This window comes from Thermobia domestica, chromosome 11 (genome assembly GCF_964235325.1).
Source record: "Thermobia domestica chromosome 11, izTheDome1.hap1.1, whole genome shotgun sequence".
In the NCBI taxonomy this organism is placed as follows: Eukaryota; Metazoa; Arthropoda; class Insecta; order Zygentoma; family Lepismatidae; genus Thermobia; species Thermobia domestica.
Genome location: NC_137464.1, coordinates 211,972,085 through 211,987,361, shown reverse-complemented (window position 1 = coordinate 211,987,361; position 15,277 = coordinate 211,972,085). Strand labels below are relative to the sequence as shown.

The window sequence follows — 15,277 nt, the reverse complement described above, 5'->3', positions numbered from 1 at the left end:
GTATTCCAAGTTCTGTAAGAATGTTGTATAATGTTTCCTAACCGAGACGTAGGCCTTTCTAAAATCAATAAATAGTTGATGTACCGGGTTATTGTATCCCCACTTCTTTTCGAGTATTTGGCGAATGGTAAATATTTGGTCGATAGTTGATCGATTCCGTCTAAATCTGCACTGATAATCTCCAATAATTTCATCTGCGTATGGGGTCAATCTTGCTAATAGAATGTTTGAAAGAATTTTATAGGATGTTGACAGAAGAGAAATGCCTCGATAATTATTACAGTCAGTTTTGTCGCCTTTTTGTGAATTGGAACAATGATTAATTCTTTCCACTCTTGTGGTAATTCTTCCTTGTTTCAGATAAGGAGAATGGATTTGTGTATCTTGTTCCACAATTTTTCGCCTCCAGCTAAAATTAACTCAGCCGGAGTTTCGTCTTTCGGTTGAGTTCTGGAATATAAGGTTCTGCGGTGTGTATCTTCTTTTCTCCACTCACGTTAGTTTTTGGCTGCGTGTTCAGCAAATCATCAAATAAATCTTTCCATCTATTTAAGATACTATCCGTATCAGTGAGAACTGTTCCGTCAGCTTTCTTTAATATATTAGCACGAGGTTGATAGCCTTTCTTAAATTCGTTGATCCCCTTGTACATGTCCCGAATGTTTTTATTTTTACTATTATCTTCAAGTTCCTTAATTTTAGCTTTCAAAAAATCATATTTCTTTGTTCTAAAAGTTTTGGAAGTTTTCTGCCTGATGTCTGCGAAATTTTGTGTAGCCATTTCATTCGGATTTTGTAGCCAACGTAATTCTGCCTGTTTTCTCTTCTCTGCTAGTTTAATGCATTCCTGGTTGAACCATGGTTTGTTCCTACGTATTTCCGCGTGTCCCAATTTTTCTTTTGTTGAAATTTTAATGCTACCTCTAATTTCAATCCAAGTATCCTCAACACTAGTGCACTGCGACTCTCGTAAAACTGAGAATCTATTCGAAACTTCAATCTGGTATTCCTCTCTTACCTGGCTCTGTTCTAATTTCTTTAAATTAAATCTCTCCGTTTTCGGACATTGAATATTTCCTTTATTCAATATAATATAATTTCTCTCTTATTATCGCTGCTACCAGGTAATGATCAGTGTGACAATCATCCCCTCTAAACAACCGGGCATTAATTATGCTAGATTGCCTTCTTCTATCGACTAAAACGTGATCAATTCGATTATGTGTCTTTTACGTCTGGTGATGCCCAAGTGTATTTATGAACGTCGCGATGTGGGAATTTTGTACTCTTCACGATTAGGTTTTTGGATGTTGCAAAGTTCACGAGTCTAACACCGTTGTCATTACTTTCTTTAGGCAGACTTTCGTCCCTATAATCCGTTTGAAAATATCCTCTCGCCCTACCTTCGCATTGAAATTCCCCAATAGAATTTTCATATGGTATCGCGGGAGTTGGTAAAATATCCGTTCCACTTCTTCGTAAAAAATGTCTTTTATATCATCATCCTTATCTTCAGTTGGGACATGTACATTTAAAACAATAATATCACACCACCGTCCCTTAAGAGTAATAAAAGAAAGTCTGTCAGTAACAAATTCAACTCGCTTAATTGCTGGTAATATTCGTTTGTGAACGAAAAACCCTGTTCCTAATTCCCTGTTAGTGATTTTTATTTCCTTCCCCGTAAAAGAGCGTAAAATTTCCGGAATTCACAGATCCATTTCCTTCCCACCTAACTTCCTGAATTTCTACTAGGTACATCCTGTATTTCTCTAACTCACTCGTTACGAATTTTAACGCGCCTGCCCTATAAAGACTTCTAATATTCCATGTTCCAAATCTCATGTCCATTTTCTTTTGCTGAGGTCGTGCCAAGTTATCAGTCCTTGTCCGAGGTTTTTGTGAATGTTTCTGAACAAGTGTCTTTTTATACAGGATGAGGTTGTTAGCCTTACCCAAACCCCCAAGCTGGAGGACCACTCCTAGTCGTCTGTCCGCGACTGCTTATTCAGTATATTCGCAGCTAACCTCTATATCTAGAGGCCTTCTCCTCGATCCGCAACCTGAGGACGCGCAATGCCATGGTGACAGGAACCCACGTTACACAGAATCATCCACACCAGACTTGACAATTCAGGATCCTTGGCCTCAATCTTTTTTTTTTTTTGTTTTGTTTTTTTTTGTTTTACAGAACACACTACTAATAAACAACAAACATACTTTCCCTGACAACGGGTTCAGGCTCTATGTATAGCTGTCGCGTTTTTCGCCTATAATGTTTATAATCACACGTTTATCTCCAACAATAAGTAGACAATATATACAATATAACCAATCAACCATCTCATTACTTAGGTAGCCTTCACACTAGGATCCTTTGAGCTGCTCGCGTGAGCTGCAGCTGCTAGCTTTACATTGTCCTAAATGTACACCTTCACACATGCGCTTTGATTCAAGTGAGCTGCGGCTCTGAGGTTTTATGAGCCCCCCGCCAGTAGCTGGCTCGAGTGGGCTGCTGGTAGGGAAGAAAATAAAACAGTTTTATGAGAGCTCTTCACATGTCAGCGTGAACTCAGTTGGAATGGAAAAAGGTGTACAAATATTTGATGTTGAAAATTTTCTCATATTGGTGTTACTCTGATAAATGATGAAATGCACACTTTATACTATTATACAGTTCGTCAAACGAAGATATAGACATACTGAAGTAAATGAAAAATTTTTATCTTCTCTCAGTTTAGGAAACAGACTGTAAAATGAACATTCTTCCAGTCTTGATTGATTTATAGGATGAATCCACATAGTTCATCCTATAAATCCCATGTGAGTAGCTGGCTCGAGCGGGCTGCTGGCAGGGAAGAAAATAAAACACAGTTTTATGAGAGCTCTTCACATGTGTGCGTGAACTCAGTTGGAATGGAGAAAAGTGTACAAAATTTGTTGTTGAAAATTTTCTCATTTTGGCGTTACTCTGATAAGTGATGAAATACACACTTTATACTATTATACAGTTCGTCAAACGAAGATATAGACATACTGAAGTAATTGAAATAAATTATTTTCTCAGTTTCGGAAACACTGTAAAATGAACATTCTTCCAGTTTTGATTGATTTATAGGATGAATCCACATAGTTATACATTTTATTTTCCTTTGTTTCTTACAATTTATCGCCCAGATTAAAGCTGCAGCTTCTGGCTCCAGCATGGATGATCTTTTGACCGGCTCAGGAGTATTCAATGCCTTCACACTACAGATTCACACGAGCGGCTCACAAGATCCCAGTGTGAAGGCAGCCTTATTTCTTATGTCTTAGATCAGGGGCGCACCCACGTGGGGGTCCACCGGGTTCGGGCCATCTCACCGAAACGTCGTAATTCGACATATATTCGTACAGTACACGTTTTTAATATAACTATACATGATTTAGCAGAGAAATGATCGATGTAGCTTAAATACTTAATTTCATATTTCATCTGTTCTCTCTATTTTTTCTTTTCTTTCTTATAAAAGCAATCTAATTCTATCATTATTTCTGAGAATAGCCCATACATGGCGGTGTTTATTAATTATTTACCGTCTTTTCAGGTGCAGAATAACACCGGTTCAATATACATAGATGTTTTTGTAGTACTGGATCTCCCCCAAACTTTGGAACCCTAACAAAAATTGCCTGCCTCAGATTAACGTTTATAAAATTGTTCTATATATATATATATATATATATATATATATATATATATATATGCTTTAAATAGCTATTAGAGAATTTCGTTCCAAATTTGACGACGTGAAAACCCCAAAGATCTGTTGGCCTATACCAGTGGTATTCAACCTTCTTTTCTCGCGTACCCCTAGACACAGTTCGCCATTTAATTGTGTACCCCTGAAGCTGTTTAGAAGAAATGAAATCTAAATTAACTTATTAAACTTAATACACATGTTCTGTTGATTAGAAAGGGGGACAAACAGAGACCCAACAAAAGGACAATCAGTGTGCCAATCAAAAGATTATTTATAGGGGGATAAAGTGCACATCCGAAAAAATTAACATGGGAAATTTCAAAACATATGGCAAACATCCAGTCCTACTGAGGAGAATATTCTCCTCATCCTCCCTGATAATTCGCACACTGAGAACAATGTTAAAAAATCAAAAATTAAAAGTAACCTTAGGACTAACCTGTTAATGAGATACTGGGCTTGTGTCCGGGACGCCAATTCCTCGATTCTTGAGCGAATCCTCGAAAGTGCGAGAATCAGAGCTGATTCTGGATTCAAGCAATCTCTGTGCTTCAATTTCATTGATGTTAAAGTAGAGAAACAATTGGAAAGAAAAAATCCCATCTATTGTACCTCAATAAATATTGGAAATATGTTTACTTTAGGATTAAGCACACCCTGAAACATCTGCGCGTACCCCTAGGGGTACGCGCACCCCTGGTTGAATAGCACTGGCCTATACCATAATATTTCATATGCCTACTAAGCTCAACAAGGCCTACCATCATGAGAATTTAGGTCACATCAATCGTCATGTATTATACTTTTTCCATATACTATGCTTATTACTGACTTTTTTTTAAAAAAGGAAAACGAAATGTACGGCAAAAACATGAAGTTTTATGTTCTTTTTAATTAAATTAATGTAATTTATAATTTCATTATTTTGTTTTCTTTCTTTTTCAGATGAATATCGAATGAAACTGAAGGAAATGGGTTTTACGCAATCTAAATGTATAAATTATTTGTCTCCCGATCTAATACGAACAGAAGAAGGGAAAACAGACTGGCAACATAGTAAGTAGCAAACAAAATATGCCTCATAATTTCATCGCCTTATCATGTCAAGTCTTTAATATATCTACGTAACCGGCAAATGAAACACGAAACCCTGCTAAGATAAATTTCGGATGTGATGTCACTGTTTGGTACACTAACTTAATAATTTTCTTTCTCTCTCTCTTTTAATGTGGCAGTAGCTTCTGGGTATGGTTGTTCGTAAGAGGGATGGGGATTTGCATACATCCCTGGATTTTCGTTCTTTCGAAGGGGACTCAGTTCTTCAAAATATATGTCAAAATATCAGATTTGGTTACTTATAATTATTGTATCAGGCCTTTTTTTTTCATATTGCCAAACTAACATAATGCATTGAGCAAGGTTATGTGATAAAAATATATAAAACACAAACACGCAACAGTTTCAACACACTTACTATGTCTTCATCAAATAAAAGAAGGAATAGAAGTCTCATAAAGACAAAGCTAGTGTGATCAAATTGTTACGTGTTTGTGTATTAGCCTTGCTTAGTATGTTGTTGTGTTTAGTTCGGTTACTCATGCACTATAGAAGACCCTATTTAATTCTTGTTGTCATTAATTGAAGTTTAGAATCCTTTTCCAGCATCGAAGCTATATGAGATAGGATCGATAGTTTTAAAGATGGAATCCGATTATTTTAATACATCCAATGTTGTCTGCTGAGAATCGAAAAATGAAATGAAATATGCTTATGCCGCTTAGGCTAAACGAGACGGTGATGATGAGTAATGAATGAAATGATGGAATGAAGAAAGTGGGAGGAAACGGGAGAACTCAGAGGAAACCCACGCACACGGTGTTGAGAATCGAACCCATGAGAACGTGCACCAAATATAGTATTAAATATATTTATATGAACCAACCAGTAAGTGTTAGAATAGGGGACAAAACGACAAAATTGAGTGCAATTAGAAGGAGAGTTCGAAAGGAATGCAGTCTCTCGCCAACATTGTTTAATATCTATCTAGAAGAGATAGTAAAAAAAAAAAAAAAAAAAAAATGAAATGAAATCTTTGAGTTTTACGTCCCACGGTTATGCCGGTTAGGCTAAAGGAGATGGTGATGATGAGTAATGAATGAAATGGTGGAATGAAGAAAGTGGGAGGAAACGGGAGAACCCCGAGAAAACCCACGCACACGGTGTTTGTCCACCACAAAGTTCACTTGGCGGGGGCTGGGATCGAACCCGGGACCCCTAGCACCAGAGGTGAACGCTCTTCCACTGAGCCACCGCGGCCCCAAGAGATAGTAAAAAAGAGCTTACAAAACAAGACGGCATTTTAGTAGAAGGTAGAATGATTAGATGTATACGATTTGCACTAATGATATGGCGATTGTTGCGGAATCTGAAGAGAACATCAATGTTAGAGAACTTGAGAAAGGTTTGTGAAGAATACGGCATGAAAATAAATGTTAGAAAGATAAAAGCCATGATGATTGGAACAAAGCGGTCGGTGTCAAATATAAAAGTAGGAAGAGAGAAAGCAGAACAGGTGTCTAGTTTTCGATAGCTGGGTAGTATTATTAGTGATGATATGAAGTGTAAACGCGAAATAAAAGCAAGAATAGGAATGGCGAAACAAGCCTTTAGGAGGAAGAAAAGTCTATTTTGTGGGACCTTGAATAAAGAGTTGAGAAAAAGACTCATAAAATGCTTCGTGTCCACTATTGTGCTGTATGAGTCAGAAACATGGACATTACGCGTGGGTGTGGAGAAGAATTGAGAGAAGTAGCTGAAGGGTCAAGCTGAAAACGAATGTGAAGATGTTAGAAATGGTGGGCGAAAAAAGATCAATTTTAGACATTATTAAGAAGAGGAAGAGAAACTTGTTGGGACATTGGCTAAGAAGGGACTGTATCATGAGGAACATGCTAGAGGGTATAGTGCAGGAAAGAGAGTGAGAGAACAAAGGATACTACAATTAATGGACGATATCAAAACAAAAATATCGTACTTGAAAACGAAAAGGCTAGCAGAAGACCATGGAGCATAGATACTTCTCAGTCGCGGGAACTGACCTGCCAATAGTGGCAGAATACCAATGATGATGATGATATTAAATACTAGAGTACAATAATATAGATATTTACTGTACATAACAAAGTTATGCATTGTGTAAATAATTATTGTTTTACCCATATGTGCATGCATGCATCAAGGTATGTGTGTATTGGCGTCTGCACTTGTGGGTCAGTCTTTGCCCACCCCCGGAAAAATCCTGCGGGCGTCCCTCATCATGTGATTATTTTCATAAATAATAACATGCAGGACATAAAACATGAAACTAAATACTCATGCGAAGAATTTGTGTGTGTGTGTGTATGTGTGTGATTCTTCATAATTCTTATTTAGCACGAAGTAAGAACAGCTATATAGCTTAAAACACACATAAAAGCACGTTATTTTATAGCCTTGAAACTATAAAAATTCTTAAGAAAACAGATATGGCTCTTTTTAGTTTTATTTAAAGGCCAATATAAATAAATTAAATGGAACAAAAAGGGCGATAAACCAAAAGTAGACATCTAGACTTTTCACAAGATTGCAATATATCCACCATGATCCGTCACATATTTTGTGCTGGTTTGCACCAAGTACTTAGCAGACTTGCGTGACATGCCATAGCAGTAAGCAGAAAAGCTAATATGTTTGCTGTATTTTTTGCATAGCGATTTTACGTAAGTAGCCAAAAAAAAAAAAAAGTAAAATTCTCTTGTCCTTGACATACGTCTATTTCGTCACGAATTAATGACGAATTTTCACTAGTAGTTCTAGAAGGTTATTCTAAACAAAGACCTTTATATGCACCATGGATCGATTCGACTTCATTTCCGATATACAAATGACACATTAACTTAGGATCAGGGATAAAAATGGATCTGAAAAGGTAAGGGGATGCATGACGCTACATCATCCACCGTGTCTATCTTTGCCTATTGTAGTTTTTTAGTAAGTGGAGGGATGCCATAGATAATTGGTAGGAAGTGGGGGACGACGTCCCCTCGCGTTCCCCTTCACTCATACCCCTGCTTACGATGCCACATAGCTTACAAGTTAGGCAAATATTAAGAAAAAATAGTTATGGGGATATAAACTATGTTGTAATAGTGGTTTTGGACTAGTTATGAGAATATAAATTATATTGTAATGATGATTTTGTGCAGAGGTTTGCAAACTGTATGGAAAGAAGACCAACAAACTATGGGAAATAATTTTTCACAAGAAAACATTAAAATATTACATATCAACGTGGGTACACGGTGATTGTCTTTTACAGGTAAAATAAAAAATACATGGTCTTTCTTGTCATGAAAATGCTTTGTTTATATGGTTTTCAAATTCCAATTCTATTCTACGATTTTATTTCAATATAGCCATTTTAAATTTAATATAATTATTATTAAAAATAGAATTAATAATATTATAAACATTATTATAATTTAATATTTATTATGATGATTTAAATGGAAGTGAGTATTTTCTTTTAAATTATTTTAAAATAATAATACCAAATCGAATTTGGGCCATTAAAAGTGTATATAGAGGCGTCGCACAGAAAACGTAACATACGAAGAGCAACGCTGTATCAAAACTCATATAAAATCCTGATTTAGGAACTCCACTTAATGGGAGTGTACTATTAATATCACTTATATTGAAAATAAGACTCTCCCCCCCCCAAAAAAAAAAAAAATATCAAAGGAGTGAAGGAAAGTGAAAGAACAGTTTAAAATCTAAATGAAGACGTCCCTTCTATCCCCTACCGTAAGACGGGATTATTTTGCACCACATTTAAGGAATTTAAAAGAAAATCGCATGTAACTTACAAACGTAATGATTTAGAACACTGTATTTTAAACATATAATAGCTATTGGGCCTATATACGAGGGTCACTACGAAAGTTTTGAGATGTGAAATAACTTACATACTTAAAATCAATTTAACACTAACATTTTCTCAAAGTATTTACCATTACACTGTACACACTTTTGCATCCTCGAAAACCACTTTTGGAAGCAGTGTTTTTCTTCAAGTGTTGAAAGTTCACTCTCGTAAGCCACTACAGCTTCTTCAGGACTGCAAAATCTCTTCCCACGCATGCGATCTTTGATTCTGGGGAACAGAAAAAAATCACACGGGGCCAGGTCATGGCTATACGGCGGATGAGTCATGTTTGACCTCCGTAGATTCTAAAAACTTAATTGTGATGTTGGCTGTGTGTGCGGACGCGTTGTCATGATGAAGCAGGATCCCACGCAATCCAGTTCTTGGACGCCGTTCCCGAAGCTTCTGGAACACTTTTGTTACGCAAACAGTGGTGTACCACTGAGCAGTAACAGTCCTTTGTTCTTCAAGTGGAACAGTTGCAACATGGCCAGATTTGGAGAAGAAAGTTGAGATCATCTTCTTCCTCACACTTCGCGGTCGCTTCACTTTCGTGGGTGGATTTTCGTCTGGAAAGATTCAAACTGTAGACTGGCGTTTATTTTCAGTGTCAAATTGATAGATCCAAGTCTCATCACCAGTAACAATGTCAGAGACGCGTCGAGAATTGCCTCCATCAAATCTTGGAAGCATTTCTTCATACCATTCCACACGCATGCGCTTCTGCTGTTCAATCAAAGTGTGAGGCACCCAACGAGATGAAACCTTCCTGAGCCGAAGATGATCGTGAAGAATTTTTGTTACTACTGGCGATCCAATGTTCACTGTACATTCAATGTCTTTGAAAGTTGTTCGAGGATTTTCTCGAATCATTTGTTCCACAGCGGCAATGTTTTCATCTGACACAGTTGTTGTCGGACGTTCAGCTCTCTTTTCGTCTTTAAGCGATGTCCAGCCTCTTCTGAATTCACCAAAATACCGAAAAATTGTAGCACGGGAAGGAAGAAGGTCCTCAAATGACCCCTGCAAACGGTCAAGGCTTTGTGTCTCGTTCAAACCACTTTTGAAATCGTAAAGGATCATTGCCCGAAAATGTTTCCTTTCGAGCTCCATTCTAGACAGCCGAATACTGCTCACATCAACAAACAAGTGAAGGCGATACGGTCACGCCGATAAACGAGTCTAGTTGAAACTTGCTTCGCTTCTTCGCTTTGGATACCACTACCGAACGCAATTGTTGGAATTCAAATACTGTGCCACACAATGCGTATCTCAAAACTTTCGTAGTGATCCTCTATATATAAGGAAAACATTCGTGCAAGTGCATTAGTAAACATTCAGTATGACCATAGTTATTGAAATATAAACGTTGGTGCAAAGTAACCCCATAGGTAAGGATACTTTGCACCACATACAAAAAAATATGTTCACAATACGAACATAATGTTTCCGTGTAATGTTTTCCCTTCAGTATTTATACATTTCACTTCCTACACAAAACTGCATGCAATCTATAAATATTGATATTAGAATGATGGTACTGGTATCAGTACTTACTATGAATTATCGATATTTGTAAAGAAAATTATGTACTTTCTGGTACCAGCACAGGAATCACATTCTGATATTTTAGCATATGTCCTACAAAAAAGCCAACTCATGAACAGAAGAAAATGCTTTGGTTGCTCTTTATGTCCAAGAATATCATCCCAAACATTAAGAGTTAATATTCCATCCCAAACAAGGAATATTAACGGGGTTTGGGGTTTTCAGGCTGAAGCCCACCCAAATTGCATGATTTCTTTCCTTTTTTAAAAATCTAATATTAGTCATTCCTACGCGTATAACCTTCAATCCCCCCCTCCCAAAGTCTAGTGATTACTAAAAAAAGCTAAGCTTTTCTGAGTGAAACCCCTCTCAAACTATTTTTCTAGATCCGCCACTGTTCGTAATTTATTTTCCAACAGGAAATCCATTCCGGCATCTACCTAAATAGGGTATTTACGTAAAATTTGAAGGCAGGAGATATCAGCAGTAGTAGTTTTCTATCTAAGGGGTTACTTTGGACCGGTGCAAAGTAACCCCGATTAGAGGCTGAAACTGCCTTCTGCTAGTTTTATTATTTTTTTTATGACTTTAAAACGTTTCACACTTCAATTTCAACTATTGCTTGAAAGTTCCATTATACACAATAGTATTCTACGAAACTGACTTAACTTTGACGGAAATTCTTGTAGGTATAATCTTATAAATTTTGTCGGCCTTTACAGTGACTGCTTTGCATACCTCTACAACAACAAACAATCTGGGTAAGTAGAACTGATGTTAACCAACAACATTATAACCAAAATACAGTTAGATGTTCTATCTTACGGTGGCAGTTGAAACTTTCCCTTTACAGTTCATGGTTTTACTGTACTTTACATATTTTGTGGAAAATTATTCCTGATGTGCAAAGAAATCCCGTGTCACGGTATATTGTTTAATAAATACTACTGTGGAAAGTTATAAAATGATTCCAGCCTATAGAAGAGTTAAAAATATTAAAAAATAAAATAAAATAAAAAAGTTACAGATGATGTAGCCAAATATTACCTACTAAGTCAACCTTAGTCTCACATTCCATGTAGATCGTATTACGTATATTCGGTATGCGCTAATGACATCTTGAACTTAATTGTTTCAAGTATCTTTTAAAAGTTTATGTTTACTTTTGCCAAACAGTAGCAAAAATTTTTATTAATAAAAGTAAGTATAGTGTATTATTAAAAAAGAAAAAAATGCTTGACATAAATTTTAATAAAGTATAGAACTGAAAACTCTTTCAAGGACTCCTTATGAGCTGCAAAAACAGTGATTTTACTTTAATTCCAATTGTTATGATTATGTGCTATTATTTTCATCACACTAATAAACACTTAGTTCAATCAGCACAAGAGAGAAGAAGATATACATGGAAATCCACAATAAACGACTTGATTCAAGACAGGTATCGGAATAGTTTGAAGAACGCGAAGAGCCTTCCCGGAGCCGACATTTTCCTGATCATAACCTTGTGGTGGCCGAAATGGATATTCAGCTAGAAAATGTAGCCAAAAGAAAAGTAGACAAGATGTTGAATACTGAAAAGTGGAGAAACGAGGAAATGATAAATCTTTTCATAGAAAACTTCGAAAAAAAAAAAAAAGTACCCAAACGAGGAAACGATACGTGCAGGTAGTAACAGACGGTGGAAGCATAGTAAACTTTGCATACAACAAGCTGCAGAAGAAGCACTACGTTACCGCAAACGCAAAACGGCTAAGAAGTCACAGAATGCTGAACAGCTGTTGCAGAAAATGAAAGAAAGAAGGGCGTGGAAAGGTCAATACAGAAGATGGCAGAAAGATGTACAGGAAGTTAAGAAACAGACAGAGCAAGGGAAGAGTTTTGCAAAAGAAAATGTAAGGATATAGAAGAATTAGAAATATGAGGAAATGTTCAAGGAAGTGAAACTGGACTGGGACTACAGAAGAAACAAGAAGGTATTACGATAGAAGAAGAAGATAAGAATAGGAAGATAGTCAGCGAGAGGAGTGAAGTCTTAGGATGATGGAATGGAAAGACAACTGGAATAGATAATGTACCAATCACATTCATTAAGAATATGGGAGACAAAGTCAAGAAGGAAATTGTTCCGACTCTACAATAAAATATATGAAACAAAAGAGTAGCTAAAGGATTTCCTGAAGATGATCATGATATCGTTGACTACAAAATCGAACCCAGAGAGATATGGGGTCTATAGAACTATTAGTCTCATATCACATACAGCAAAAGTTATGCTTCGAATATTGAACTGAAGGTTGTATGTAAGAACAAATGAAGAAGTTAAGGAGGAACAGTTCGGGTTTAGGAGAGGTAAGGGCAAAAGAGATGATATTGGTCTATTAAGGGTAATCGATGAAAGGTTTACACAAAAAGAGACAGGAGTGTATGTTATACTTATTAATCCAGGATGATCATGTCATTAGGAATGATATATGTTTCAAATTTATGCAGATAACACTGTTTACCCTTAAGAAGACTTGATTAAAATTCAGGTTTCGACGCCTATCATTACAGATATACCCTCGAAAGTTGGTTTTGTTTTCTTCATTTTTGGCTTTACATTTCAACATTTGTCGAAAACTGAAAATGTTGGGAATCAAAGTTTGGTTTTGCCTTTAATCGGTTCTCTTGTTACATACTGGAACTTACAAATAAGTAACACATTTGTGTTTCCTATCATCTAAACATGTTACTACTAATATTTCTCTGTTAACCAATTATCATATACATGTGTTTTATTTCATTTCAGGAATGCAAAACTTATCCATATCATGTGCTCTTGTTTGTCTTATAATTTTGGGTTCTTCTGCCGTCGTTGGAATCTTCGGAATCGTTAAACATCAAATCAGCGCTGTACTTATTACAGGTGTCATGTATTTATTAGCAGGTGTGTATGAAGTGTGAGCAATAAAAGATATTATCTTATTTATAATACTAATGTTCTTTGCAATTCAATTTTATCAATATTAAAAATGATAAATTTTATGTGATTTTTTTCCTATTTCAGAAATGATTTTCAGTTTCATTTCTTACTAGATTTCTTGAGTCCAAATCGTTCATTTATACAACAGTCACTTGTGAACAACTGCAAACATAAACATGCAGGGTATTAACGCAGGGTTGCATCAGTATAGGTAAAGAATATATAGGAGGCCCAAATGAAATCCCTGTGGAACTCGAGAGTTATATTAATGTTCAAACACTATTCAAATTTACACGTGAGAAGTTTACTTGCTAAACAGGACGGCGAAAGCTATTAGTCAAAATTTGAATGTATAAATGACTTGCTTAATACTATAGTCCCTCTAGTTATTTAAAAATATACATAAATATACATAAAAATATAAATAAATAAATAACTTGAATTTAGTGCTGTTTAAACTAAATATTTTTTATAATTACTGAAATATGCTCTAGGGAGCATTTTTCTAAAACAAACTCTTACCCTGTACCATGAATGCCTGTTTAAGATTCTGTTTCCATTATATTTCGGCCATTTCTGTGACTATGATCTCATCCACGTGCGATGTGAGCTGAGACTATAATTTCATGCAAAGTAATGTTCCTTGTTCTGTAAAGAGAAAACAGTCCCCAGGTATTCCAGAAACCACACTTACTTTTAAATAAATTCAGCAATTGTAAATTTTAATCCAATCACTTCTTCGAACTAAACTCTTATTTCTCAGATATTATCATAATATATCACCACATAAGTCCATTTTAAACAAATTCTATAGTTTTTATGGGGTTTAATTTCAGGCGTATTACCAGCTCTTTGAAGAGCATACCACAAAAAAAAACAAAAAAAAAAATATATATATATATATATATATATAATAACCACTAATTCTATCACCATTGTAGTTTTCATTTCAATTCAGTGCCATATATCCTTTAAAATGACATTGAATTGAAGTGAAAAGTACAGTAGTGATAGTGTAAATGGTTGTTACGTAATTCTTGTGGTAGGGTAATGTACTAGGCTCTCTGAAAAACTGTTAACACTCCTGGAATTAACCGCTATAAAAACTATATAATTTGTCCATAGTGGACTTGTGTTAAGAGATACTGAAATATATTATGATCATACCTCGTGGATAAGAGTTAGTTCAAAGTAGTGATTGAATTAAAAATTACAAATGTTGAATTTAATTCAAAGTCAATGTGGTTTTTGGAATACTTGGGGACTGTTTTCTCTTTACAGGACAAGGAACATTATTTTGACTGGAATTATAGCGATAGTCTCAGCTTACATCGCACATGCATGAGATCATAGTCATAGAAATGACTGAAATATAATGGAAATAGAAACAGTATTTGCAGTGCAATGTAAGAGTTTATTGAGAATATCTTTTTCTTTTTCGTTGACACTTTGGAATAACATTGTCGATTCAAGAATCGTTTATGTTTATTTTCGAATTACTTTTGTCAAAATAATCTTGCAAACGTATGCTACTATTCTGCAAGATATATTTTTAAAAATCTCTGAATATCAATAGAAAGTGCTCTTGTTTGAGCTGATCAAACTACTTTTCATGAGTCCAAAGAAGGTGGCAGCTCAGCTACCGAAAATTAACCTGACAGACAAGCAGATACTTGAAAAGTATGTAATTTGTTACAACTAGCACGTTAATCTGATTACTTATAATAACTTGAAGTTAAACTTTTGAAACTGCTGAACTTCCCTTTCCCCTTTGTAAATTGGCTTTCCTGCTTTGCTATCAAGTAACTTCTTAAACATTTCAGTAGCATTCCAGTCTGCCCTAAGAATTTTAACTTAACTAGTAAAGAACTATGATCAATAGAATTTTAACGTAAGAATTTGAAAAAGGAAGGCTTCACATGCTAGACTCTATACTCCTTGCGTACGACTAACAAGCTATCATTTTTAAATAGAACTCGTACCAAAATGTGCCCAACGTCTGGGAACTGTAGTACTACGAATATTATATTTGAAACTTGAAATTTCTATTTTTAC

The 15,277-nt window shown here is 35.6% G+C and overlaps 1 protein-coding gene across 3 annotated transcripts in view; it reads left to right on the top strand.

The window, feature by feature from the left end:
- Positions 1 to 15,277, top strand: part of LOC145664706 (uncharacterized) — a 118,625-nt gene that overhangs the window by 88,163 nt on the left and 15,185 nt on the right. For all 3 annotated transcript variants that reach the window (XR_014127509.1, XM_081731572.1, XM_081731573.1), the window contains exons 2-3: positions 4,689 to 4,799; positions 13,049 to 13,186. Coding sequence is in view for 2 of the 3 variants with exons in the window: in XM_081731572.1 (XP_081587698.1) it covers positions 4,689 to 4,799; positions 13,049 to 13,186 (249 nt within the window). In the remaining variant the exon portion in view is untranslated. The remainder of the gene's footprint in view (positions 1 to 4,688; positions 4,800 to 13,048; positions 13,187 to 15,277) is intronic.